The following is a 24862-nucleotide window of genomic DNA, read 5'->3' as shown; positions in this document are numbered from 1 at the left end:
CCCCATCCTCGCCCCCAGCGCCGCCTCGGCCCCCTGTTCACCCCGGTTGAGCTCAGGCCCCAAGGCCTCACACGGGACCCTTAACTGAATCCCCAGACCCTTCCCCTGCAGCCCCGGCGCCTCCGGAGAGCCCGGCCTGCGCCCCCTGCCGCCTGTCGGTCTCCCCAGGAGAGCCCGGGCCCAAGCGCAGCTGTTCCAATTTCGGCTCTGCCCAGGCCCGTGCCCCACCCCGCCCCCGCCCCGGGCCTCAGTGACTGACCTTACCACCCCTCGCAGCCTCGCCCACCCAGGGAGGGCGGCCGCTGACAACCTCCCCCGTCCTTCCCCACAGACACATCCGTACGCGGTGCTGCCGATTCTGCCTCCAGAGCTTCGCTTCTCTCCACCCCAAAGTCGCGGCCGGTGGTCCCGCCTCACTGCCTGTTCCCAGCATCCACCCCCATCGCTGCCCTGGGTCCCCGCACCCTGCTCCATGATGCTCCGGGGTCCTCGCCTACAGCGTCATCATTCCAGAGCACACCTGGGCGTGCCTGGCCCCCACCCCACGTGCTTTGCTTGCAGTCACCTGACGAGGTAGTTAAGAAGAGTGTCAGGGGCTTCCCTGGTGGCGCGGTGGTTAAGAATCCGCCTGCCAGTGCAGGGGACACGGGCTCGAGCCCTGGTCCGGGAAGATCCCACATGCCGCAGAGCAGCTAAGCCCGTGCGCCACAACTACTGAGCCTGCGCTGTAGAGCCCGTGCGCCACAACTACTGAGCCTGCACTCCAGAGCCCACGAGCCACAACTACTGAAGCCTGTGCACCGCAATGAGAAGCCCGTGCACCGCAACGAAGAGTAGTTGCTCGCCGCAACTAGAGAAAGCCCACGTGCAGCAACAAAGACCCGACGCAGGCAAAAATAATAGATTAATTTTTAAAAGTCACCGTTTAAATACATGAATGAATGAACGGATCAGATGGCACGTGAACTCTATTTCAGTGTAGCCATAATAACAACAAAGCCCCTCAGCCTCCGTCAGGCATGACCAGTATCGCCTGCCTATGTACCAACAGGGGCAACAAGTTCTCCAAAAGCACTCACAGTGGATGTCCCGGCTGGGCGAAGTTATTATAGGGGATTTTCTCTCTCACTACCAAGGGTTAGAAGCAGATGGCAGTACTGCTCCTTGCCCCCTCTCTGGGCTGCTAACAGAACCCCAGGTGGCAATGACATGCACGCACCAGAGGATGAATCAGGAGTGGTCTAAGCCAATCAAATGACCCCTTTCCCCTTTGCCAGTGATTGATCTAAGGGATGGGCGCGTGACTAACCCTGGCCAACAGGAAGGAAGGGGGATTAGGCAGTGAGGTTCCGACCTCCTTCCTCCCCTCCTGCGTTGGCCACTGTTTTGTGAAAACATGTAACTACAGCTATGGCAGCCACCTTGCAACCATGAGATGACAAACCTGATGTGAAAACCAACACACTGAAGGTGATGGAGGAAAGGGCTTGTGTCCCTGATCACATCTTTTGAACAGCACGAACAACCCCGAGAACTACATCTGGACTTCTTGTTCAACACCCCTGCAAGTGTCCCCACCGTTGTGCATGTTTTCTGGGACTTGCGTCAAAGAGTCCTACAGAATTCAGAGCTACACAAATACTGGGTCAAGGGGATCTTAGTTCTTGGCTCACACATTCAGCAGAACCCCATGGGAGAGAGCGATGGCTGGGACCCCGAAGCCTAGTCTCCAGGGCAGGGCCAGGACTGGGACCATCGCTTCACGTCTCTGAACCTTCGTTTCCTCAGGGATGAAATCATGAGATGAGAAAGCTGAATCCAGTGCCCTCTAAGGTCGCATCCCTCTCCAACCTCCTGTTACTCAGAGTCCAGGACAGAAATCCTAACTGCACAGGCCACGGACGCAGCCGGCCGCCAGCACCTGCTCCAGATTCCACTCCACAGAGCTCCAGCTGTGCTCTTCCTGCTGTCGGGGATGACAGCTCGGACTCTGGGGAAGATGAAAAAACCACGAAAGGAGAATTGCCACCCCCTTAAGAATAAAGGTTGTCCAGGGTTGAAAAGTAAAACCGGCCCTCCAGCGGCTCAGGATGACATCTGGTGGGGCTGACCATGGCCAAGTCTGTACCTGGTACCTCTGTTGCTGACGTGTTGTTTTCATACACAGCAAAAATGACATGTGCTCACAGTACAAATTTAAACTCACAGACGTGTTTAAGACAGTAAAAGTGCCCTCCCCAGCCTCCCTGATCCTGCCCCCCACCCCCGTGGTGCACAGTTTTGAGTACTGTTCCAGACATTTTTCTGTGCTTATACAAATATGGTGCCATATATTATAGAATCAAAAATGCTAGTGATGGGGCTTCCCTGGTGGTGCAGTGGTTGAGAGTCCGCCTGCCGATGCAGGGGACGCGCGTTCGTGCCCCGGTCCGGGAAGATCCCACATGCCGCGGAGCGGCTGGGCCCGTGAGCCATGGCCGCTGAGGCAGCGCGTCCGGAGCCTGTGCTCCGCAACGGGAGAGGCCACAACAGTGAGAGGCCCGCGTACTGCAAAAAAAAAAAAAAAAAAAAAATGCTAGTGATGACATATCCTGGGAAAACGTGAAGAGGGTACGCAACCTGGAATTAGTGAACTGGGACATATGCATGTATACATAAATAGATTTTTTTTTCTGAGTACTTTACATATTTTATTCAATGTTTACAACAATCTTATGATGTAGGTACTATTATTATCTTTGTTTTTTTAAATATTTTTAAACATCTTTATTAGAGTATAATTGCTTTACAATGGTGTGTCAGTTTCTGCTCTATAACAAAGTGAATCAGTTATACATATACATATGTCCCCATATCTCTTCCCTCTTGCATCTCCCTCCCTATCCCACCCCTCTAGGTAGTCACAAAGCACCAAGCTGATCTCCCTGTGCTATGCGGCTGCTTCCCACTATCTATTTTACGTCTGGTAGTGTCTATATGTCCATGCCACTCTCTCACTTTGTCCCAGCTTACCCTTCCCCCTCCCCGTATCTTCAAGTCCATTCTCTAGTAGGTCTGCATCTTTATTCCCGTCTTGCTCCTAGGTTCTTCTGACCATCTTCTTTTTTTTTTTTTTTTGATTCCATATATATGTGTTAGCATACAGTTTTTTTTTCTGACTTACTTCACTCTGTATGACAGTCTCTAGGTCCATCCACCTCACTACAAATAACTCAGTTTCATTCCTTTTTATGGCTGAGTAATATTCCATTGTATATATGTGCCACATCTTCTTTATCCATTCATCTGTTGATGGACACTTAGGTTGCTTCCACATCCTGGCTATTGTAAATAGAGCTGCAATTAACATTTTGGTACATGACTCTTTTTGAATTATGGTTTTCTCAGGGTATATGCCCAGTAGTGGGATTGCTGGGTTGTACGGTAGTTCTATTTTTAGTTTTTTAAGGAACCTCCATACTGTTCTCCATAGTGGCTGTATCAGTTTGCATTCCCACCAACAGTGCAAGAGGGTTCCCTTTTCTCCACACCCTCTCCAGAATTTATTGTTTGTAGAATTTTTGATGATGGCCATTCTGACCGGTGTGAGATGATATCTCATTGTAGTTTTGATTTGCATTTCTCTAATGATTAATGATGTTGAGCATTCTTTCATGTGTTTGTTGGCAACCTGTATATCTTCTTTGGAGAAATGTCTGTTTAGGTCTTCTGCCCATTTTTGGATTGGGTTGTTTTTCTGATATACATTCCTAGATTTTTAAAAAATAAAAGTAGACTTACCCCACCCACACGGTCAAGAAACCTGTTTTTAACAACTATCTCGCGGACATCTTTCTAACAACACATTCATCCCAGTCTATCTTGAAGATGCCCGGTATTCCATACTATTGGACACACACAATTTAGTTTTCATCACTCTTCTATTCATGGAAATTCCTGTTTTATTCCCCTTATTTTTGCTGTTACTCTTGTCCATAGCCCTTCTTGAATATCCATGAGTACTTCTCTGGGCTAAGTTTCCAGAAGTGGGAACACTGTATCAGAGGTTTATATATTAATATTTAACATTTAATGTTAAGACTTAACATACTAACATCTCCAAGTCACTCTCCAGAAAGATCCTGTTTATTCATCCTTCACCAACAGTGTATGAAAGCATCCATTTCTGCATAATTGTGCCCAAACCGAACATCACCAACATTGTTTCTTCCAATCGGATAAGTAAATATTGACGTCATCATTGCTTTATTTTACATGACTTTCTAGGGAAGTCGAGCTTCCCTTCATTCTTACTAATACTTTTCATTTTTTCTAAGCGTTGCCTGTGAATCCCTTCTTTGACTGGATTGTTTTCTCTTTTTGGAGCTCTTTGTATTATGGTTATTACATAGTGACTGTTGGGTATTGCCTGCGATGTATTGCAAATATTTTTCTCAGCCTGTTTTTTCCCCCCAGTCTGTTTTTAATCTCTTAATTTTGTTTACGGTGTCTTGTTGAACAGAAGCTTTTCATTTTATGTGGTGAAGCGTGCCAGTCTCTCTTCTGGGTTTTGTGTCTCCCTCGAGGAGGATGGATCTAAGCTGCCCCCAATCCCAACACAGCAGCCAGGTGCCCCCCACCCCCACCGCGGCGATGTCATCCTCCCTCAGCTCAGGGCGCAGGTGCCCATCCTGAGCCGTATCATCTCTGGACTCCGATCTGATGAAGGAATCTACTGCCCTCTCTTCCCAGCCGGTACCACACTTTTGGAAAGCACTGTCTTTACGGCGTCTTGATACCTGTCTTCCTTTGTTGTCTTGTTCAGAATTTTCTCAGCCTCTTCTGCTCTGTGGGTCAGACTCGGGTTCCCAACAAGCGCTGTGGGGCACCGGCCGAGCGGCACACTCAGGTGAATATTAGGGAGCTCGGCAGACGCTATTTTCTCTAAAGGGAAGAATCGGGCGTTTTTTTTTTTTTTTGCGGTACGCGGGCCTCTCCTCTCCCATTGCGGCGCACAGGCTCCGGACGCACAAGGCTCAGCGGCCATGGCTCACGGGCCCAGCCGCTCCGCGGCATGAACCCGTGTCCCCCGCATCGGCAGGCGGACTCTCAACCACTGCGCCACCAGGGAAGCCCGAATTGGGCTGTTTCAATGATAGTTTTGAGGTCCAGCACTTGAGGTTGGGGTCAGGGAGAGCCACAGGGCTGGGCTTGCCGTCGTGAGCGTTCACGAGCTGGGCCGCTGCCCAGGTGCCACCCCCCCCCCCCGCACCTGCCCGCTGCATCTACCACCCTGGGGACCCAGGTGTCTCCAGGGGGCACACGTCCCTCCTGAGGGGCACCAGGTGGCCCCTGGGCGCTCAGCATCTGAGTCACCACCCACCCCATCCCTCTTCCTGCGTTGGGGTCAGGAGCCAGATTCTGGTCTGATGTGTGGCCCAGAGGCCACAGGGCAGCCTCAGTTTCCCCACATCGACTTTTCTTTTAAACCATTTTAACCACATCTAAGCGTACATAGCTCAGTGGCATTAGGTACGTTCACATCGTTGTGCAGCCATCACCACCAGGGCTTCTTCATCTTGCAAAACTGAAACTCTGTCCCCATTAAATAACTCCCACTCCCCCTCCCCCAGCCCGACCCCCCCCCCTCCCCGATCCCAGCTTCTGTCTCTGTGGATTTGGTGACTCCAGGGACCTCATACAAGTGGAGACATAGAGTACTCGTCCTGTGACTGGCTGTTTCACTCAGCACAGCGCCCTCCGCGTTCATCCACGTTGCACACGTGTCAGGATTTCCTCCCTTTTAAAGGCTGGATGATACTCCACTGTGTAGACAGACCTTCTGGCTACAGGAATGGGGCTGCTGGACAGGGGTGGGCACCACAGCGGCTGCTGAGACAGGATGGAAGGCGCTGAGCAAATGCTTCTCAGCCTCCTGCACGAGGAAGGGCCCCCTGACCAGGCCGGCCCCCAGGAGCCGGGCAGAGATCAGCACATCTGCTGCTTACCCTCCCTGGGATGCAGGGCAGGCCCGGCTCATCCTGGGGTCCGCCCGGGGCTCCTGGGCCCTCCTGGGGGATCCGCTGCGCCGACTGCTCCAGGAGGTGCCCCCGACTCCACGGGTTTTGGCGGGAGTCCCCCTCCACTGCCCACTGCTGTGATCCCCACTCAGCGCAAACATCCCCCCGTCTGACCCAAACATCCGCCTCCTCCTGACCCCCAAATTTCTACCAGGCCGCTGGGAACTCATGGTGTCACCAGAAGATGCCCCAAATCCTCGGCCTCTTCTCTGAGTGTCCCGTCGTCCTCCTGCTCTCAGGGAAGCGGCCGTGTGCCCCGACCCTCCCCAGGGCGGCTTGCCCCACGCTCTCTCCAGAAGGGGCGGATTTGGGCTCACGTCCACAGTAAGGAAGCATTTCTGCCTGCGGCCATCTGCTCACCCTCCAGCCACTTCCAGGAAGGCGGTTAGTCTGTGTCCCGCCCACACCCGTGCCCCATCCCTGCCCTTCTCTCCCCAGATGTCACCATTCCCGGCAGCTCCAACAATGACTTTCCGCGAATCCTCCGCCTCCGTCTCCCTGGTCCACACTCTTCCCTCCGACCCACATGAACCACCTGTGCCCTCGTCATCCTGCTTCAGAGTCACTACTGGTACCCGAATCACCTCCAGAACGTCTGCTTCAGCCATCCCCCCACCCCCAGCCCATCTCCTGGGCCTCGTCCAGCTGCACCAGCTGTGAAAATAGACACGTGTCCACCCAGGTTGGCAAACAGCCACTGCTTGGGCCTCCGCACATTGGCCTCCGGAGCTCGCGTGGGATTTCACAGCACTCCCCGCCGCTGCCCACGCACGGCCTCGCCCGACGCCCGGGCCCTCGCCGCCCAGGAGCCCGCTTCTTCCGCTAGTTCCTGCGCCCGGCTCCAGACTGTCCCCCACGAGCAGGCAAATGGGCTGCATCCTTCCATCCTTTAGGGGAAAGAAAGGAAAATGACCACGACATCCCTCCCTAACCTCACATCCCTTCCCGCGATCTGCCCTTCACACCAACCTCGTCCCAAGCGAGGGCTCGGGCCCCGACTTCCTCCTGTGTCCTCTCTCTCACCTCTGAGGCCGCGGGTCCCGCCCGTTCCTGAAACCATCTTGTAAAGTCACCAGCTGCGCAAGTCTTGCCCATCCAATGGTCTACTCTCAGTGCTCGTCTGACGCAACCTCTCGCAGCGCTGGCCCACCACTTCCTCTTTCTCCGGTCGCTGGCCTCCAAGATGCCCCTCGGCCTCCGCAGAGGCCACGTGTTGGAGGACCAGGAACTGTCCTCCTGGGGTTTTCTTCTTTCCTCCTGGGCTCCAGGGGCCTGTAGTTTCCTGTCTACTCAACTCCTCTACTTGGCTGTCGAAAAGGCGTCTCGAGCCTGACGCTCATTCCCCGGGCCTTCTCCAGCTCAGGTTCAGCAGGTGCCCGGCTCACACGACCGCGCTCCGTGGAGATTCCTCTCCCCACAGCGGTTCAAGCGCACGCTGCCTCTGCCTGAAACCTGACCCGAACCCGCCGGCTCCTCTCCACCTTCCCTGCTGTCATCCTGTCTGAGCTCCCACAACGCTCACCTGACCTCCTTGCCAGGCTTTATTATTTTTGCTTTATTTTATTTTTACACTCTTGTCCCACCACAATCACTTCTCTGCTTGACTTCCAAAGAGGATGTTTAAGAATGTAAGTTAGACCATGTTCAGAATGCTCCAATTACTTCTGACAACCTTGGGAGGTTCTTACTCCTTCCCGCTCCTAGACAGTCACCTCCACCTTCTGCCGCCCACGCTGGCCCCCCTGCTACACCCCCAACACACGCACACACGCCCCTCCACACACAAGTGGCACGCTCCTGCCGCAGGGCCTTTGCACACGCTGTTCCCAGCCTATCAAGCTCCACCCCCCCCCCCATTTTCATAAGACTCCCTCTCATATCTTTCAGGTATCTGTTCAAACTTTATCACCTACTCGAAGAGGCTTTCTCTGTCCATCCTTCCTAGAACAGCACCTGCCCTCACCGGCCACCCGATTCTCTCCCCCTGCTCTGCGTTTCTCCCTAGTGCTTATCTACACCATCATCTTGTATATTCCTCTGCTTCTCGCTTGCCCTGGGCCGAGTCTGTGTCATTCACAACTGCAGCCACAGCACCTGGCACAGAAGAACCACGTGGAATATTTGCAGATGACTCTTAGGGTTGCTCAGATGCAACAGTGAAAGCATTCAAGTCAGGAAAACAAACACCAGGTTACCACTTACTCACAGACAAATGCAACCAGCTATTCCAAACGGTAAGATTGTGCGAGTAGTTAGAAAAAAATAAATGCCTTGCAGAAAAACATAAGGAGCTCCCCCGTCTCCCATGCTTTAACCCCAAATCTGTCTGGTTTTTGTACTTTTTTTTTTTTTTTTTTTTTTTGCGGTTCGCAGGCCTCTCACTATTGTGGCCTCTCCCGTCGCAGAGCACAGGCTCCGGACGCGCAGGCTCAGCGGCCATGGCTCACCGGCCCAGCCGCTCCGCGGCACGTGGGATCTTCCCGGACCGGGGCACGAACCCGTGTCCCCTGCATCGGCGGGCGGACTCTCAACCACTGCGCCACCAAGGAAGCTCTGGTTTTTGTACTTTTGAAAAGGGGGTCACAGTGACTAAATCAGGTCACTTACTGAAAAAGGAAAAGTTAATTCATTTTTACAAGGAGATAAATAGAACATGGTCAAATCCCAGTACCCAGTACCTGCTACCCAGTGGACAGATTTGATGGACATTTGTGTACAAAGGATGTGGGGGTGAAGGTGCAGGACTTAAAATTCTCATGTGACATAAAAACACATTTAAAATCGATACAGTGAATACAGGGCAGTGTAAGTTACTATTTATAAATATGGAGGTAACTAAACCGTGAGCTTGTATTACTACGGAAAAAAAGTAAACGTACTTTTCAAAAGCATATGCATCCATACCCCACATGAACACCCCGGTAAATCCCAAATGAACCAAGGATTTAAACTAGAAGAAAGTTCTGGAAGAAAACTTTGAAGCACTCCTTCATAACAGGGCTCCTTTATAACCTTGGAACAGGGAAGGGCTTTGACTTATAATCCAAAGGCATCAAAGAAAAGATAAAAATAAAAAACTCCTACGTGGCAAAAACCAACACACCGTCATAAGCAAAGACAAACAACCAGCCGGGGAAACCATCTGCATCTCGGATCACCAACATCATCTCTCTCACGCACCAAAAGCGCCAAGATGAGATTTCTAAACACCCAGTAAGAAAAAGATGGGCAAAGGAGCCGAAAAGGCACGTCACACGGAAAGGAACACAAACAGGATTTTAAGGCATACTCAGCCTCATTCACAACAAAATGCACCTTGAAACTAAATTCAGGGACTTCCCTGGTGGTCCACTGGTTAAGACGCCACGCTTCCAGTGCAGGGGGTGCGGCTTCCATCCCTGGTGGGGGAACTAAGATCCCCCATGCCGCGCAGCATGGCCAAAACAATTTTAAAAATCAACTAAATGCGGATGCCGCTTTTCACCTATTAGGATGGGCAAAAATCCAACGGTCTGACAGCATGCTCTGTGGGCCAGGCCGTAAAGATGAGAGAAGCCAGTCCAGCTCCCATGGAGGCAGAGTGGCAGCTTCTATCCGGAGCACAAATGCAGGCACCCTCTGACCCAGTGATCATATATATGAGACTTACTCAGATGAAGCCATCTATGCACGTACACATTAAAATGTACAGCATTGTCGTAACTGCAAAGCACTGCGACTGATACCCCCATGTTCATCCTTGTGGGGTGACTTTGTGCCCCAGTTTGCCTGGGACAGTTTACACCTCTGCTCCAGTGTAATTAGTAACAGACACCCCCACGTGCACTCTTGGAAGGGTCCTGGTTTGTACGACACATCATCCAGTCACCCCACCCCTCCCCAGGGGAGCAGATACATAATTTATGCTACCCTCACGTAGTGGAACACCAGACAGCAGAAACAAAAAGTGAGAATGCTCTCTTTGTATTGACGGGAAAATGTCTCCATGAGACATCATTAGGGGAAAACAAAACAAAACAAAAAGCAAAATGCAGATGTGCCTAGCCTGATACCTTTCAGGTTAAAAAGATGGAGAGCATATGATATTCACACCTGCTTGTATAACACACTCAGGAAGGATACACAAAATAACTGATAACACGGTTACCAGTGAGATTGTGTATGGGGAGAGGAAGGGAGGGGAGGGGAGGGGAGGGATGACTGAGCAGACAAGGGACTTTTCACCGTATATCTTTTCATAATTTTTACATTTTTGAGCCAACTAAAAATACGTTTTTGAACCTATTCAAAGAATTAAACTTTAAGATGAAAAAGTGTATACATTGTCACAGAAGCTTCTAGGTGCCTACACAATGTTGATTCTTCCCCTCCCTAACTTTTAGCCAGCTTCACTGCTATTCACCTAAAAGACTACTTTTCCTGGCCTCCTGTGAAGCTAGGTGTGGCCACGAGACTAAATTCTGCCCAGTGAAATATAAGTGAAAGTGTTAAATGGGTCTTCTAGGAAGACTTAAAAGGGACAGGGCACTCTTCCTCTATCCTGCCACCTGGAATGCAGTTGTGATGACTGGAACTCTGGCAGCCATCTTAGCTCATGAGGACAAATGCTACTTCCTCGGGGATGTCAGAGTGGAAAGGGATCTGGGTCCCTGAGGATCTGATGACTCTAGCATACCAGCCTTGGACTTTCCACCTCTGGACTTCTTTCTCTTTTTGGTGAGAAATAAGTAGTTTCTTACCTAAGACAGTATTGCTCAGGTCTCTCTATCCCTTACAGGTTAACCCAATCCTAAATGATCCATAAGTGTACCAATAAAATACCAAAAGGAGGTTAATTCTGGTAACCCATTTTTTGATGTGATGCCCAGAGCTTTGTATTGTCTTTGTACTTTTTGGTATTTTCTGTACTGAACATGTATTTTAATAACAACTGTGACTTTAAAACAACATTTACACTACTGCAGGAAACGCATCTTCCGGCTTCTGGTTTCATCGTCAGAGACTTTCCCTTTCAAAGGCGGCAATGCTGCCGCTGCTGAGGGTACCATCTCCCACAGCCACTCACAACAGCAGAGACCTCACCACATCTCTGCTCTTGTGCAGCAGGCTTGGAGCCGCAAGTTAAGGAAGAGTGCCTGCTGCTTTAGACAGTGAACAGGCGGGAGAAGATGCCTGGGTCCAGGTCCGATCCAGATTTGCCAAATCCCCAGGCTCCACGAGTCTGCTCTCTGCTGGGAGACAGTTTTCCATTGTCTGAAGTAGGGGAGGAATCCTCCATGGGCTGGGGACACAGACAATGAAATGCAGGTGGGTTCCAGCTGACTCAACCTGGAGGATGGGAAGGCCAGCAAATGTTCTTGGAATCCAGCCTGGTTCCTCACACTGCCATGTGCAAACAGCTCCAGAGGAGAACCTTTCCAGAAACGTGTAGATAGGGGCTCCAAGGAGGCTGGTGACCACCATGCTCCCTGGTTTTCTATTCCCAGATGCCTGCAGTTACACAATTTGTGGCTCACCTTTGTGGCCAGTTTTGTGCTTCTCCAGCTGGACTCGCGCCGCCCCGAAGCTCGACTCACTCCCCGGACTCGCAGGCAGGCCTGTGGGCTCTCGACACCACGGGACATGGCTTTAGGATGAGGTGATGAACCTTGCCGGCACGTTGATGTTACTCAAAGATTTTTTTAGGGGAAAAGTCACCATCTTTATATGAAACTCACTGATATGCTGTGGAGGGAATGTAGAATTCTCAACATTTTTAAGACTTCAGATAAAAACTATAGGCCCTCAAAATAAAAGATCCCTAAGGAAGTCATAGTGCACAGCTTCAAGCTTGTCTTGAGACCCTGAGGGGCATGAGCTGGTCTAGGAGATAAGGTCTAACACCCTGGCTCACAGGACTGCAAGCTCAGACTGGTTGAAAATATCCCTGGCCCTGTAATACATCCGATCTTGTCATCTGAACAAATGAAGACGCGGCTCTGCCCTGGGGAGCCGAGTGCCCTGCGGCAGGAAGGTGGTGGTGCTTGGCCACTGGCCAAGACCCCACGGGCAGCTCAGAGCCACCCAGGCTGAGTCACGAGACACCACCAGGAGCATGGGCTGTGGGTCAGCCCCACCGGGAGCAGACTCAGCACACACGGGCTGTGCTTCGTCCAGAGAGGGGCCCAGGCCCACAGACCAGGAACCTCCCCGCTGGACCCCAAGGTCCAGGGATGACTGGCAACGGCTGAGGCACTGGCCATCCACCAAATGTCCACGCGTCCGTGTGTGTGGGCGCGCACGCACGTATGCGGGCTGAGCCGCTGACACGGCTTTGGGTCATCACATGGGGAGCCTGGTATCTTCTGGGTGCAGCGTCACGCGGCAACTGACGGCCCAGCAGAGGAAGTGGCTGGCGGCCACCGTCCTGGCCCCGGGCCTGTCACACCCTCATCCCAGGCTGTGCTGTCCTGGGAAGACGGAGTCCCCCAGGAGGGAAAGGCCAGCGCGTGGGGCCTCCGCGGGAGGAGGGGGAGGTGGAGAGGCTTCTCCTCTGTCCTCTCCTGTGGGCAGGGCTGGTCCCCAAAGGCACCATGAAGGATGGCCTCCGAGGGGTGCCCGAAGACAACACGTCACCTGACGAATCGCTCGCTCAGCGTCCTGGTGTCAGCACACAGCAGCATCCCCGGTCTGTTAAAGTTCGTGTTCACTCTGCCTCCGCGATCTCGGTATAACCTCTCCTGCCCCCCACCGCCAGGGGGCACGTCCAAGCAGCTCTGCAGCACCCCGTGAGGCCCTGGAGGGCGGGGCCCCCGGGGAACCGCAGTCACAGCAAGGGGCCGTGCAGGGGAGGGGGCCAAGGGGTGTCAGGACCCAGTCCTTTCTGGTGACCCCCGGCAGTTGCAGTGGGGACCACGGCCCAGTGAGGAACAGGGACGCGAAGATGCCAGTTTGGAAACAGACTGAACGGAAGCCTGGCACTTTGAGAAAACAGTAACAATAAATGTCACTGGGACAAATTCACAGTCAGACAGAAACAAAATATATTTATTAGAAACATTACAGAGCCATACATCGCACGCGTCCACGTTCAGTTACACACGCCTCTGTTGCGTCCTGACAGCGCTGGGCACGGTCTGTGCTCTTGGCAGAAATGAGGCCACAAACGCACTGCTGCATTCCACTCATGCAGTCGAAGGTACTGAGCTATTCGGGACAGCACAGGTTTAGCCCAACTCTAACCTGGGTCGGAGAAGTGAAACCCGCAGTGATGCCAGGCACACGCGATATTAAAAATCCTTTATAAAAAGGTTGCTGGGTCCTGTCCTTCGCTGCACGTCACTGGTCAGCTCCTCTCAAATGGCCCTCGAGCTCTGGGCTGGGAAGAACTAGGGCTGGATTTGGCAAAGGGGCTTGTATCTGACGACCGAGACCTCTGTCCCCAGGCAGCGCGGTGCCTGTCCCCTCAGCGGGGACGTGGGGGGCGACTGGGAAAGCAGCCTGTGGGTCTGGGGACCGTGACGCCAGGTATGAGCCGCTCAGGATCCTCTGGGTGGAATCAACAAAAGCTATAAAACAACAGCTGGGTGAAGAAGGAAAACCAAAGACCGTCGTAGTTTCTGAAGTGAGGAGGGACAGAATGGGAGGTGGGTGAATTTGCCTGGTTGCCCAGACACCGAGCCCTGTGGGCAGGGCCCGTGGAGCCACCATCAGCTGTGAAACAACTCAACGCAAAGAACCATGGACTTCTCTTCATGTCTTTAAAAATACAAAACAAAACAAAACTCCTCCACTCTTGGGGGGGTCTTGCATTCTGCATCTATCTTGTGTATAAAAATAATACATTTTTTGGAAAAAGGATCTGTAGAACCACCAAATAATTTTAAGTGACAGAGTACTGGCTGAAGGAAGATGGGAAGTAACACGGATACTGTGACCTCTGAAAACCTCAGGACAGAAAACTGGGGAGGATGCGGTTTGCTGACAGTAAACACCGTGTGTTCTCAAGTTTTCCACACTCACCTTGTGCTCCGAGCTCCCCAGTTAAAACCTGACCTACGCGGCGGCCCCCTGCACCCCGCCCCGACCCTGCAGTGCTGAAAGGCCTGAGCCGGCACCCCCGGGCCCCGCAGGGCCAGACCTGCCCCAGCGCCACCGCTGTCCCTGCGGGCAGGACACAGGTGCCCTGTGCCCTAACGGTGCTCTTGCTGCAAAGCAGTCAGGCAACCTCTTTGCGCCATAAAAACAAACTGCACACGGCCTCCTCTCCTCTTTTTAGCCTAAAGGCAGCAGCAGCTCCAGCATGGGGGGAGGGGAAACAGCAACACCTCCACCGCAGAGGCTCCGTGCTGATTCCGAATCCCCCTCAGTGATCACTGAAGACAGGACACCGCAGCGCCCAGGCCCCTCCCACACGGAGCCTCACGGTGACCCCAGGCTGCACACAACCAGCAGCGTCCCAACCCCACTCCTGGGGAAGCAAGCAAGGCAGGGTCGGGGGATGAGGAGACACCACGAGTATCTTTCAGCGGACCGCCCCTCAGGAAGGCGAGAGCTACACCTGTCCGGGTGGTGCCTCCAGCTTCCACGTGAAGACAAATCATCACGGCCACCGTCACCAGACTCTCTCCTTTCAGTGCTTCTCGGGGACTTTGAAAATATACAGAACTCAACCCTGGTCCCTTTCCCAGTACTCTGACTCCACGCCGGGGCAGGTGAGGAGTGTGTGTTTTCAACGAGCCCCCTGCAGAAGGACCCCAGCCAGTGGCCTCGGCAGCTTGAGGTGGAGGGACAGGCGCCGTGTGGGACCCGGATGCCTCTTCCAAGGCGGCCGGGAGGGAGGGCCGAGCTCAGCCGCCCCCAGGACAGGGACCGATGGGGCCCCGGCTACGAACAAGGGCTCCTACCAGCCTGCAGGGAGTACTGCGCCAGCTGCCCTGGGCTCTGGGGCCGTGGGAAGGACCCTGGTCGACGGGCGCTGATGTAAGCAGCAGCTGCGGGATCCCCCTGGGCCGGGGTGAACCTCATTTGCTACATAATGTTCATTTATTTGCCCAGGTGATTACCTGCACCTGCACCTCCCAGGCGGAGGGCGGCTCTGGAGAGGGCTCTGCTGCCGCTTAGGGTCACTGCAGGCTCTAGGGAAACCGAGTTGCCTCCTTCAGCTGTACCCCAGGCGGCTCTGCCTGCCCCCAGTGCGTCCTTTGCCGTGCAAATGTAGGCGGCCTGGGGAAGGGCTAAAACCACAGCCAGAGTTGAAATACTGTTTACGTCGCCGTCTGCCCAGCATCCCAAGAAGTACACGTCCTCCAGCTGTTTGTGCAAAAGCACGGGGACCCCGGCCAGCACAGGCCAGTGCCTTCTGTCTGAGCGACTTTGTCAGGTTCCGTGCGGGGCAAACGTGTGGGTGTGGATGGGGCGTGAATACGTGCAGGACACTCGGAGCAGGTGACAGTCACGGAGGCTTCCCGTCCGCCGCCGCTGAGCATGGGGTCCTGGTGTGACTGCATCCCAGACACACACCCTCCTGTCCCTCCCAGGGACACCTAGCAAACTACCCAGGGGCTCCTTTACATCTCAAGTTTGATCTTCCACCCAAAGAATCAAATAAGGGACAGGAGACCTAAAGGTGGTGAAGTCCTTACTGAGGACGCAAGTCTTTTCCCCAGGACGCAGGGCGCTCATGTGTTTCAGGGTTGCTTGAGAGCAAACTTTCTCTTTTTGTGTTTTGTTGGGCATTTTTCTTTTGGAGGGGTCTGGGAGGTGTCAAGTGGAGAGTTTTTATAGAGGCAGAAGCCAGCATCTGTAGTAGAGACGGTGGGGTTTGGAAGTGCTGTTTGTCGTGAGATTCAGGGCAGCTCCAGTGAACACACCGCTGGGCTCCCGCGGAGAAGGGGGGCCCAAGAGAGCGTGGCCCCCCTCCACTTACGGGCCACGTGCGTCGGCGTTCAAGGTGGGCATTGTGGACCTGGCTGTTTCTTGTGTGTGTGCTGGCCCTGGGCAAGCTGGGCGGTGGACGGAGCAGGGACGAGCAGCAAGCACTGCCTCCAGACTTACGTCTCGAAGTACTTGTAGATCTGGGCCACGTACTGCATCACGCTCTGCCAGTCGGGCCGGTCTGTGTGCAGCATCTCACTGAGCTCCTGCGGGAGAGGGCAGAGGTCATAGGGGGCCACAGGCCTTCCCATGCAGCCGGCAGGTACAGGCAACACCCAGCCGGTGCTAAAGGTGCTTAGTGAAAAGAAAAGCTTTTCCTTCCCGTTTGTTCAAGAGATGCTGTCCCTTTTAGGAAACATGAGACTTGACCTCCCGCCTCTCCCATCTTTTAACAACATGACAATGCACATTAAAAGAAGTTTTGAACTAAAAATAAGAATTGCCCTATGATCCAGCAATCCCACTCCTGGGCATATGTCTGGACAAAACCATAATTCGGAAAGACCCATGCACCCCAATGTTCACTGCAACACTATTCTCAACAGCCAAGACATGGACACAACCTAAATGTCCATCAACAGGGGAATGGACATAGAAGATGCGGTACATATATACGATGGAAGACTACTCGGCCATAAAAAAGAACGAAATAATGCCACTGGGAGCAACATGGATGCAGCCAGAGATTACCATACTACGTGAAGTGAGTCAGACAGAGAAAGACAAATACCATATGATATCACTTACATGTGGAACCTAAAATATGACACAGGGCTTCCCTGGTGGTGCAGTGGTTGAGAATCTGCCTGTTAATGCAGGGGACACGGGTTCGAACCCTGGTCTGGGAGGATCCCACATGCCGCGGAGCAACTAGGCCCGTGAGCCACAACTACTGAGCCTGCGCGCCTGGATTCTGTGCTCCGCAACAAGAGAGGCCGCGATAGTGAGAGGCCCGCGCACCGCGATGAAGAGTGGTCCCCGCTTGCCGCAACTAGAGAAAGCCCTCACACAGAAACGAAGAACCAACACAGCAAATAAATTAATAAACTCCTACCCCCAACATCTAAAATATGACACAAATGAATCTATATAGAAAATAGAAACGGACTCACAGACAGAGAACAGACTTGCGGTTGCCAAGGAGGAGGGGGTTGGGATCAGCAGATGCAAACTATTATATATAGAATGGATATAAGGTCCTACTGTAGAGCACACGGAACCGTATTCAATATCCTGTGATAAACCACAATGGAAAAGAATATGAAAAAGATGTATATATGTATATAACTGAATCACTTTGCTGTACAGCAGAAATTCACACATGGTAAATCAACTAGACTTCAATATAACAAAAGTTTTGAAAAGAGTCACCGCGATTCCATTATTGTAAGAGGATTCCCACCTCTCCAAGCTACCTCTGAACGCACACCTGTGTCCCACACGCTCCGTCACTGTGTGCCCCGTGCTTTGACACTTTTCATACACAATTTCCCACACACCTGTGCTGTGTCATTTTAGCAGACGTGCACTGTCCAGGGGAATGACTATCCCCTGTCCTCTCAGTGCATGGCATGTGACTGTGGTCCCTTCTTCACCACACAGACTTTGCAACGAGCATCTCCTCTGTGCGGTACTGCTTCCTTCTGTTGGATTCGTGCCACAAAAGTCCTGAACTGATTGAAAGCTGTTTTACCAGAATTAAGGGTCACCATTCCATGTTTTATTGTTGTTTCCCCCTCATTTTGTTGGCAATGAGCAGGCAGAGGCAGAGGCCGGGAGTGGCGGCAGGCAGGACGGCACTCCGTCTGTTGCTTGGCCAGGCCTTCCTGAAATTCATGGTGCTGAACGTATTTAATAATTCACTTTGGGCCTGAACTTGGATTCTTTTGTGGTCACAGGAGAACACTAGGGAAGGTCCTGGCGTAAAGCCAGAAGCAGAGATGCAGTGGAAAAGCAGGCTGAACTTAGCACATCTGCTCCTGGGCGGGGTCAGAACTGGCTGAGGCCTGGAACCAGCCATTTAGCTTCTGTTTCAACATCTGAATATATTTTACTGATTTTGCTCCCTGGTTATGTGAAGAAATCAGCACAGCATTGGTCATGGGAAAGGGGTGGAAAAGAAATGCGTGGAACATTCCACACAGATGTACCTAGAACAATTTGAAAAGGAAAACAAAGTGTTTTCCAGAGATGCTGGAGGGACGGCAAACCTCCCTCCAAGGGGGGCAAGGACGCGTCTTCCTGCTTAGAGAGGATTCGGAAGTCTGATCAATATTCACTGTTTTACTCAGAGTATCCGATAGGCCTGAACCTAACAATAATTAAATTTTAAAATATTTTGGTACATGGTTAACGTGACATCTGAACGTGTTTGAAGAAATCATTTAGCACTCTTCAGGAGAGGAGAGGGTACGCCACAACAATAAAAATCTGGTTAATTCTTCCAAACAGTTCAGGAAGAAAGAATACCAATTCTACACAATCTCTTCCAGGAAACAGAAGAGGAGGGAACACCTCCTCACTCATTCTGTGAAACCAGCGCCAATACTAATACCAAAACCAGACAAAGACATTACCAAAAAAACCTACCAACTTCTCACTTGAACATAGACACAATAATCCTTAATAAATATTATCAATTGAATCATGATCAAGTGGGGTTCATCTCCGGAAAGCAAGGCTGCTTCAACATCCATAAATCAATCAATGTTATTTATACTAACAGACTAATAAGAAAAACCATATGGTCATATCAATAGATGCAGAAAAAGCATTATACAAAATTCAATAACTATTCAAAATAAAGGTTCTCAAAATACCAGAAATAGAAGGGTATTTCTTTTACCTAATAAAGAACATATACAAAACCCAAGGGCTGACATCATACTTAATAGTGAGAAACTGAGCACTTCCCCGCTAAGATCAGCAAAAAAGAACAAGGTGAGGATGTCTTCTCTCACCTCTCCTAGTCAGCACTCTACTGGAAGTTCTAGCCAGTGCACTAAGGCAAGAAAGAGAAACAAAAGGCATACAGATTAGAAAGAACTAAACTGTCTTTATTCGCAGATGACATGACTGTCTGTGCAGAAAACTCCAAAGAGTCTACCAGAAAAACCTCTTGGAACTAATATGCAAGTTTAGCCAAGTCTCAGGACACAAAACCAACAACTTTCTTACATGCCAGCAATGAACAACAGCATATTAAAAAAAAGAAAAAAAAAAAACCATTTAAAATGGCACCCAGAAAAAATCTACATGCAGAAAACTATAAAACACCACATGCAGAAAATTACAACATAATGATGAAAGAAATCAAGAAGCTCTAAATAAATGGAGAGATGTTCTAGGTTCATAGCTTGGGGATGGAGTATTGTTAAAATGGCAATTCCTCCCATCTGATCTACAGATACAATGCAACCCCAATCAAAATCCCAGCAAGCTGTTTTTGGGGGTAGATAGCGACAAACTGATTCTAAAATGTACAAAGGCAAAGGTACCGGAATAGCCAAAACAATTCTGAAGAGAAGAATAAAGTTGGGAGACTTGATGTCACAATTTCTAAAGCTCTGTTGATCAAGGCAGAGTGGTGCTGGTCAAGGGGCAGACACTTGGGGCATGCTATGCGTATTCTACCACAATAAAAATAATTGATAAAAAGAAAAACGATAGGGCTTCTTGTCCTCAGGGGTCTTGGTGGGGATGGAGATAAGCTCTATAATCAGAGAAATTACAACATCACACACACGTGCTCCACAGACTATGAATAAATTGTGCTTTCAGAGCCCAGGTGGGCATGGCTGCCCAGAGGCAGGTTCACGGAGGGGTGAGACGTGGGCTCTGGAGACAGCTGGCCTCCTTGACCCTTGTCTTTGCTACTCACTGGCCATGTGCCCTTTCATGGAACCGCACTGTCTCAGCGTCCCACCCACAAGGAGCATCTACATCGCAGATGTAGGGCCAATGAGTCAACACGTGGAAAATGCCTGGCACAGAGTAAACATGCTCATAGTAAGTGAATTAATTGTCTAAGTAGCCTCTATAAAGTTTATGCTACAGATCAGGTCCAGTTATGCCTAAGGAATCATTCTGATATCCCTGTAAAATCCTGAGTTGTAATGACCTCCCTTCCCAGGTGACCTGAAGACCTTAGGCTGTGTGAGGAGTGACCGTTCTGGTGGACACACTGGCTCACCCAGCAAGCCACACCCTCACAGACCGTATGACCGAGTGCGGGCGTGCCCACCTCAGCAGGTACGAACACATCAACCCTCAGAGGGCACACATGCTGGCTGCTTTTACGGCAGTGGCAACCGTATCACACATATTCTCTCTCCTATTCTTCCTGTGAGGAGTTGTTCCACCTGTGATGTGGGGTGTTAAACTTCTATATTACACCGTGGCTGGGAAGGAATGCATTCTAAAATTTGGGGAACACTGTAGGGTTTTCACTTGTAAAAAATCTCATCCTTGCTAACAATGGTAAACCCAGAAACCTATATTTGCTAGAATATACACATATAAGGGAATTTTTTTCCTGACTAATCTAATAACAGAATTTGACCAAGGACTTGGGATTATTACTGCTGTCAGTTCTGACTGGGTGTATTTTTAAAATGTCATGTGTAATTGAATATGTTATTTTTCAATCCATCTCACGATACTGTAAAGCAAATTTAATAATGTAGGAAGCTTCTATTTTCTTGATGGCATAAACGGGTTAAACTGCTCACAAACATTCCTAAATGGTTCTGAGATTCATCACGATGTTTGTCAGGAGCTCCTCAGAGACATCGCTACAAATGAAACTGCTGGCTCTGACCGTTAGTTCAACAAGATGATCTCATTTGCTCCCCAGCTTTCACTACAGTAGTACGTGAGATGAAAAAGAGGAAACAATGTTAAATTTAAAAGGCAAATATTAACTGTAACACCACAAAGAAAACTGTATTCTGTGTATAATATCATCTTCTAACAAGTTCTCATGGTGTCTTTGATTCTTTATGTAAGTTATCTGTGGTCACTTGTTAGCTGTTTAGTGTTTCAGAAGATAAATCAGGTTTCTGCTACGCTGTCTTGGCCAGACATTAAGTCCCCTCACTCCTTTTAGATTCTCTAGACTTGTATTTACACAATAGAGACACCTGTTTCTTAAAGGTTCAGTGGAATTTGGGCTTACTGGGATTTTTTTGTTTGTGTGTGTGTGACTATATTTAAAACAATGAATTTCACTTCTTTAATAAAGGTTAAAGTTCTACTTCTTTCTAAGTTTTGGAGAAATATTTACATTTACTTTTTTTTTTTTTTTTTTTTTTTTTTGCGGTATGCGGGCCTCTCACTGTTGTGGCCTCTCCTGTTGCGGAGCACAGGCTCTGGACGCGCAGGCTCAGCGGCCATGAATCACGGGCCCAGCCGCTCCGCGGCCTGTGGGATCTTCCTGGACCAGGGCATGAACCCGTGTGCCCTGCATCGGCAGGCGGACTCTCAACCACTGCGCCACCAGGGAAGCCCTACATTTACTACGTGAAGGAATGTATTTACATATTTTTTTAGAAAACTGCCCATTCTGTTTCAAACACTTTGGCGTACACTGTCACAGTACTAAAATTCCTATGATAGCCGTCCTTTCCCTTTGTCATTTCATCCTCTGAGGTTACACAAGTATGTCTCACTGTTACTTCAACTGAGATTTTCCTAATCGCTAGTAAGATTGAACATGTTTTTAAATGTTTACTGGCCATTTGTGAGTTGTCTGTTCCAGACTTTGATGATTTTTTTACTAGGTTTCTTTTTATTATTATTATTGGTTAGTAGAAATAATTTGTAGGTTATACGTCTTTGCTTTCTTTGCAGTTATGTTATCATGTGTCTGGATGGATATTTTGTATTATTCATCCTGTTTGAGATTCATTAAGAATCTGTGGTCTTTCATCATTCCGGAAAAATTTCAGGCACCACTTCTTCAAATATTACCTCTCTTCACTTTTTCTTTCCTCTTCTTCTGGCATTCCCACTGGACGTGGGACTTAGACACGGTCTGACTTTATCTTCCATGCCTCTTAAGCTCTGTGACAGACACTATCAGATGTCCCCAACCTCTCTCTCCCTTGAAAGGCTTCCCACTAAATTTAGAGAATGAGAAATGTTATATGCTTACTTTCTCAAACTCCCTTGCAGCTGGTGTGGCCACATAACAGAGTACTACCGATGAGCTGGAGGGACACTGGGAAAGCTTCTGGTTTCCTTAGCAAAGGGGGGAAGATGTTAGGTACTTGCTCCTCTCCCTTCTCCCTCCTTCCTGCCCTGCAGACAGGAGTGATGTCCGGAGCTTGGTAGTCATGCTCAACCACAGAGAAACAAGTATGAGGGCAAAGAACCAACAGATTAAAAGATGGTGGAGTGAAGAGAAGAGACACTCTGGGGTCCTTGATTATAACATTGAGCAGTGAACCATTCCTGAAACTAAAAAAAAGGAAAAAAAAAAATATATACATACATATATATATATATATATATATATATATATATATATATATACACACACACACATATATATATATATATATATATACATACACACACACACATATATCTTTATGGTTGAAGCAACTGTTAGTTGGGTTTTCCATTTCTTGAAGTTGAAAAACCTATTAACTAATAAAACCCCTCTACTACATTTTCCATTTTTAAATGTCCCTGTTTTATGTTCTGGGTAATTTCCTTAGATCTAGTTTCCAATTCAGTAGTTCTCTCTTCTGCTGTATCCAATCAGTTTTCAGCCCAACTGGTAACTGGTATTTTTAATTCCAAATTTTAATTTCTACAAGTTTTACTTGACTCTTCTCCAAGTCTTTTTTTTTAATAGTACTGTGTTTTTTCCTTATGATTTTAATATGTTTAAACACAGTCTTTTGAGGTCTCTTTCTTCCTGTTTTATTATCTCAAGTTCTGGTAGATGATCCTCTTGTTGGTGGTGCCTGCTGACTAGCTCAAGTAGATCGATTTCTTTTCTTTTTAAAAATTTTATTGGAGCATAGCTGATTTACAGTGTTGTGTTACTTTCAGGTGTACAGCAAAGTGATTCAGTTACACATATACATATATTCATTATTTTTCAGATTCTTTTCTCACGTAGGTTATCACAGAATCTTGAGTAGAGTTCCCTGTGCTATACAGTAGGTCCTTGTTGTCAAGTAGATCATTTTCTTGAGCGTTTTGTAATTCTGGATTGTGAGTGTATTTTCAGCAGCCTCTGTGCTACGGGCCCAGGAGCCTCCTACAGCAGAGACAGTATAAACCGGGGAATGCTTGCAGTAGATATTATAAATTTGGACTCCAAACCTCATCTGGCCCAGTTTTCTTTCCTTACAGGAGATTTTCCTTTTTTGGCCACCAAAAAATCCCAGGAGGAGACCAAGCTTCCTTATCACCTCCCTGGACTGGAAGGTGGAGACTTTTATTTCCCCGTCACTAAGAGTAGCATTTGTGAGCCTTGGTTTTGTGCAGGGGTCTCAGGACTAACGCACTGTTTACAGGAGCTCAGGGCCTTGTCTCTTGCCCCTGCATGGGCAAGAACCACAGCCTATACCCATCAGATGCCCGCTCATTACGAGCTCCCTCCACCACCCCAGCCCCAACCCTGGGGGTGGCCAGAGTCCCAGCACATGCCTCAGGGCTCTGGTCTTCACGCCTCTTTTAATTTCCAGCATCTGGTTATTTCCCCGTCTTTCTTCAGAGATCAGCTATGTACTGATTTTTTTTTTTTTTTTTGCAGTACACGGGCCTCTCACTGTTGTGGTCTCTCCCGTTGCGGAGCACAGGCTCCGGACACGCAGGCTCAGCGGCCATGGCTCACGGACCCAGCCACTCCGCGGCACGTGGGATCCTCCCGTACCGGGGCACGAACCCGTGTCCCCTGCATCGGCAGGCGGACTCTCAACCACTGTGCCACCAGGGAATCCCTAATATTTTTAAAATTACATTTTATTCAGATTTCTAGGTGCCTTGAACAAGAGGGTTTTAATGATATTTCAGTCTAGAACTGAAATTTATCCACAGTGAAATCTTCACTGAAAACACTCTAAATCACATGTGGTCAGACCCACTGGATAATTTTCATTAGGAATCCTGAGTAACATATCTTCAGCAGATGGATTTCACTGTTGTGTAAAAATCATTTAGTAGATAGTATAAAGTTCTTCCTCATATGATTAGAACAAAGTATCACAAGGACACGAAGGAGGATACTTACCAGGCTGGGTTTGATGCCTACACTTTCAGCTGCTTCAAATGCCAACAAGAGATTTCTTTTCTAGGTTAAAAAGACAAAGACAATGAAATTATCAACTAAAAATATATAGTTTTTGCTAGGAAAAAACACCAACTGACATTCCTATAAAGATTACCTACTGTTTATAAAACACTTAAGTTTTGAAGTCAAATATGCAACCAATGATATTAGTTTACGGGGGGGGGGGGAAAGATTAACAGATTACCTTGACTGTCCTCAAGTCCGTTTGTTTTCAGTTCTACTTGTTGGGATTTTTCTTGCTGGGAAAAGAACGGTGCCTCCTCTCATCTTCTGGTTTCTTATCTTTCTGACTATGGCTTACAATCCATGATATTCTCTTTGTACCAAACTGACTTTCTGTTCTAATATGTTCTGTTCTCTCATTGCCCCCCTTTATTAGACCCCCAAGCTCTTAATCGTATCATTATTCTATGAAACCCTTCAGCCCTGGAGTCCTCCAGAACCTGTCGACTGACCAAAAAAAAAAAAAAAGCACAACCTAAAAGTGGAGAATTATGTTTTACTTGGTGGACATACTGAGGACTTAAGCCTGGGAGACAGGCTCTCAGATAGCTCTGAAGGGATTGTTCCGAATAGGTCA

At 49.4% G+C, this 24862-nt stretch overlaps 1 protein-coding gene across 1 annotated transcript in view; it reads right to left on the bottom strand.

Annotated features, from left to right (window-relative positions):
• Window positions 1-13057: 13057 nt before the first annotated feature.
• Window positions 13058-24862, bottom strand: part of SPECC1 (sperm antigen with calponin homology and coiled-coil domains 1) — a 254519-nt gene continuing 242714 nt past the window's right edge. Inside the window, 2 exon segments of the mRNA XM_032616185.1 lie at window positions 13058-16180; window positions 24223-24282. Coding sequence (XP_032472076.1) covers window positions 16091-16180; window positions 24223-24282 — 150 coding nt within the window. The 3' untranslated portion in view covers window positions 13058-16090.

The sequence above is a fragment of the Phocoena sinus genome, chromosome 20 (genome assembly GCF_008692025.1).
Source record: "Phocoena sinus isolate mPhoSin1 chromosome 20, mPhoSin1.pri, whole genome shotgun sequence".
Lineage (NCBI taxonomy): Eukaryota > Metazoa > Chordata > Mammalia > Artiodactyla > Phocoenidae > Phocoena > Phocoena sinus.
This window is presented reverse-complemented; position numbering and strand designations above follow the sequence as displayed.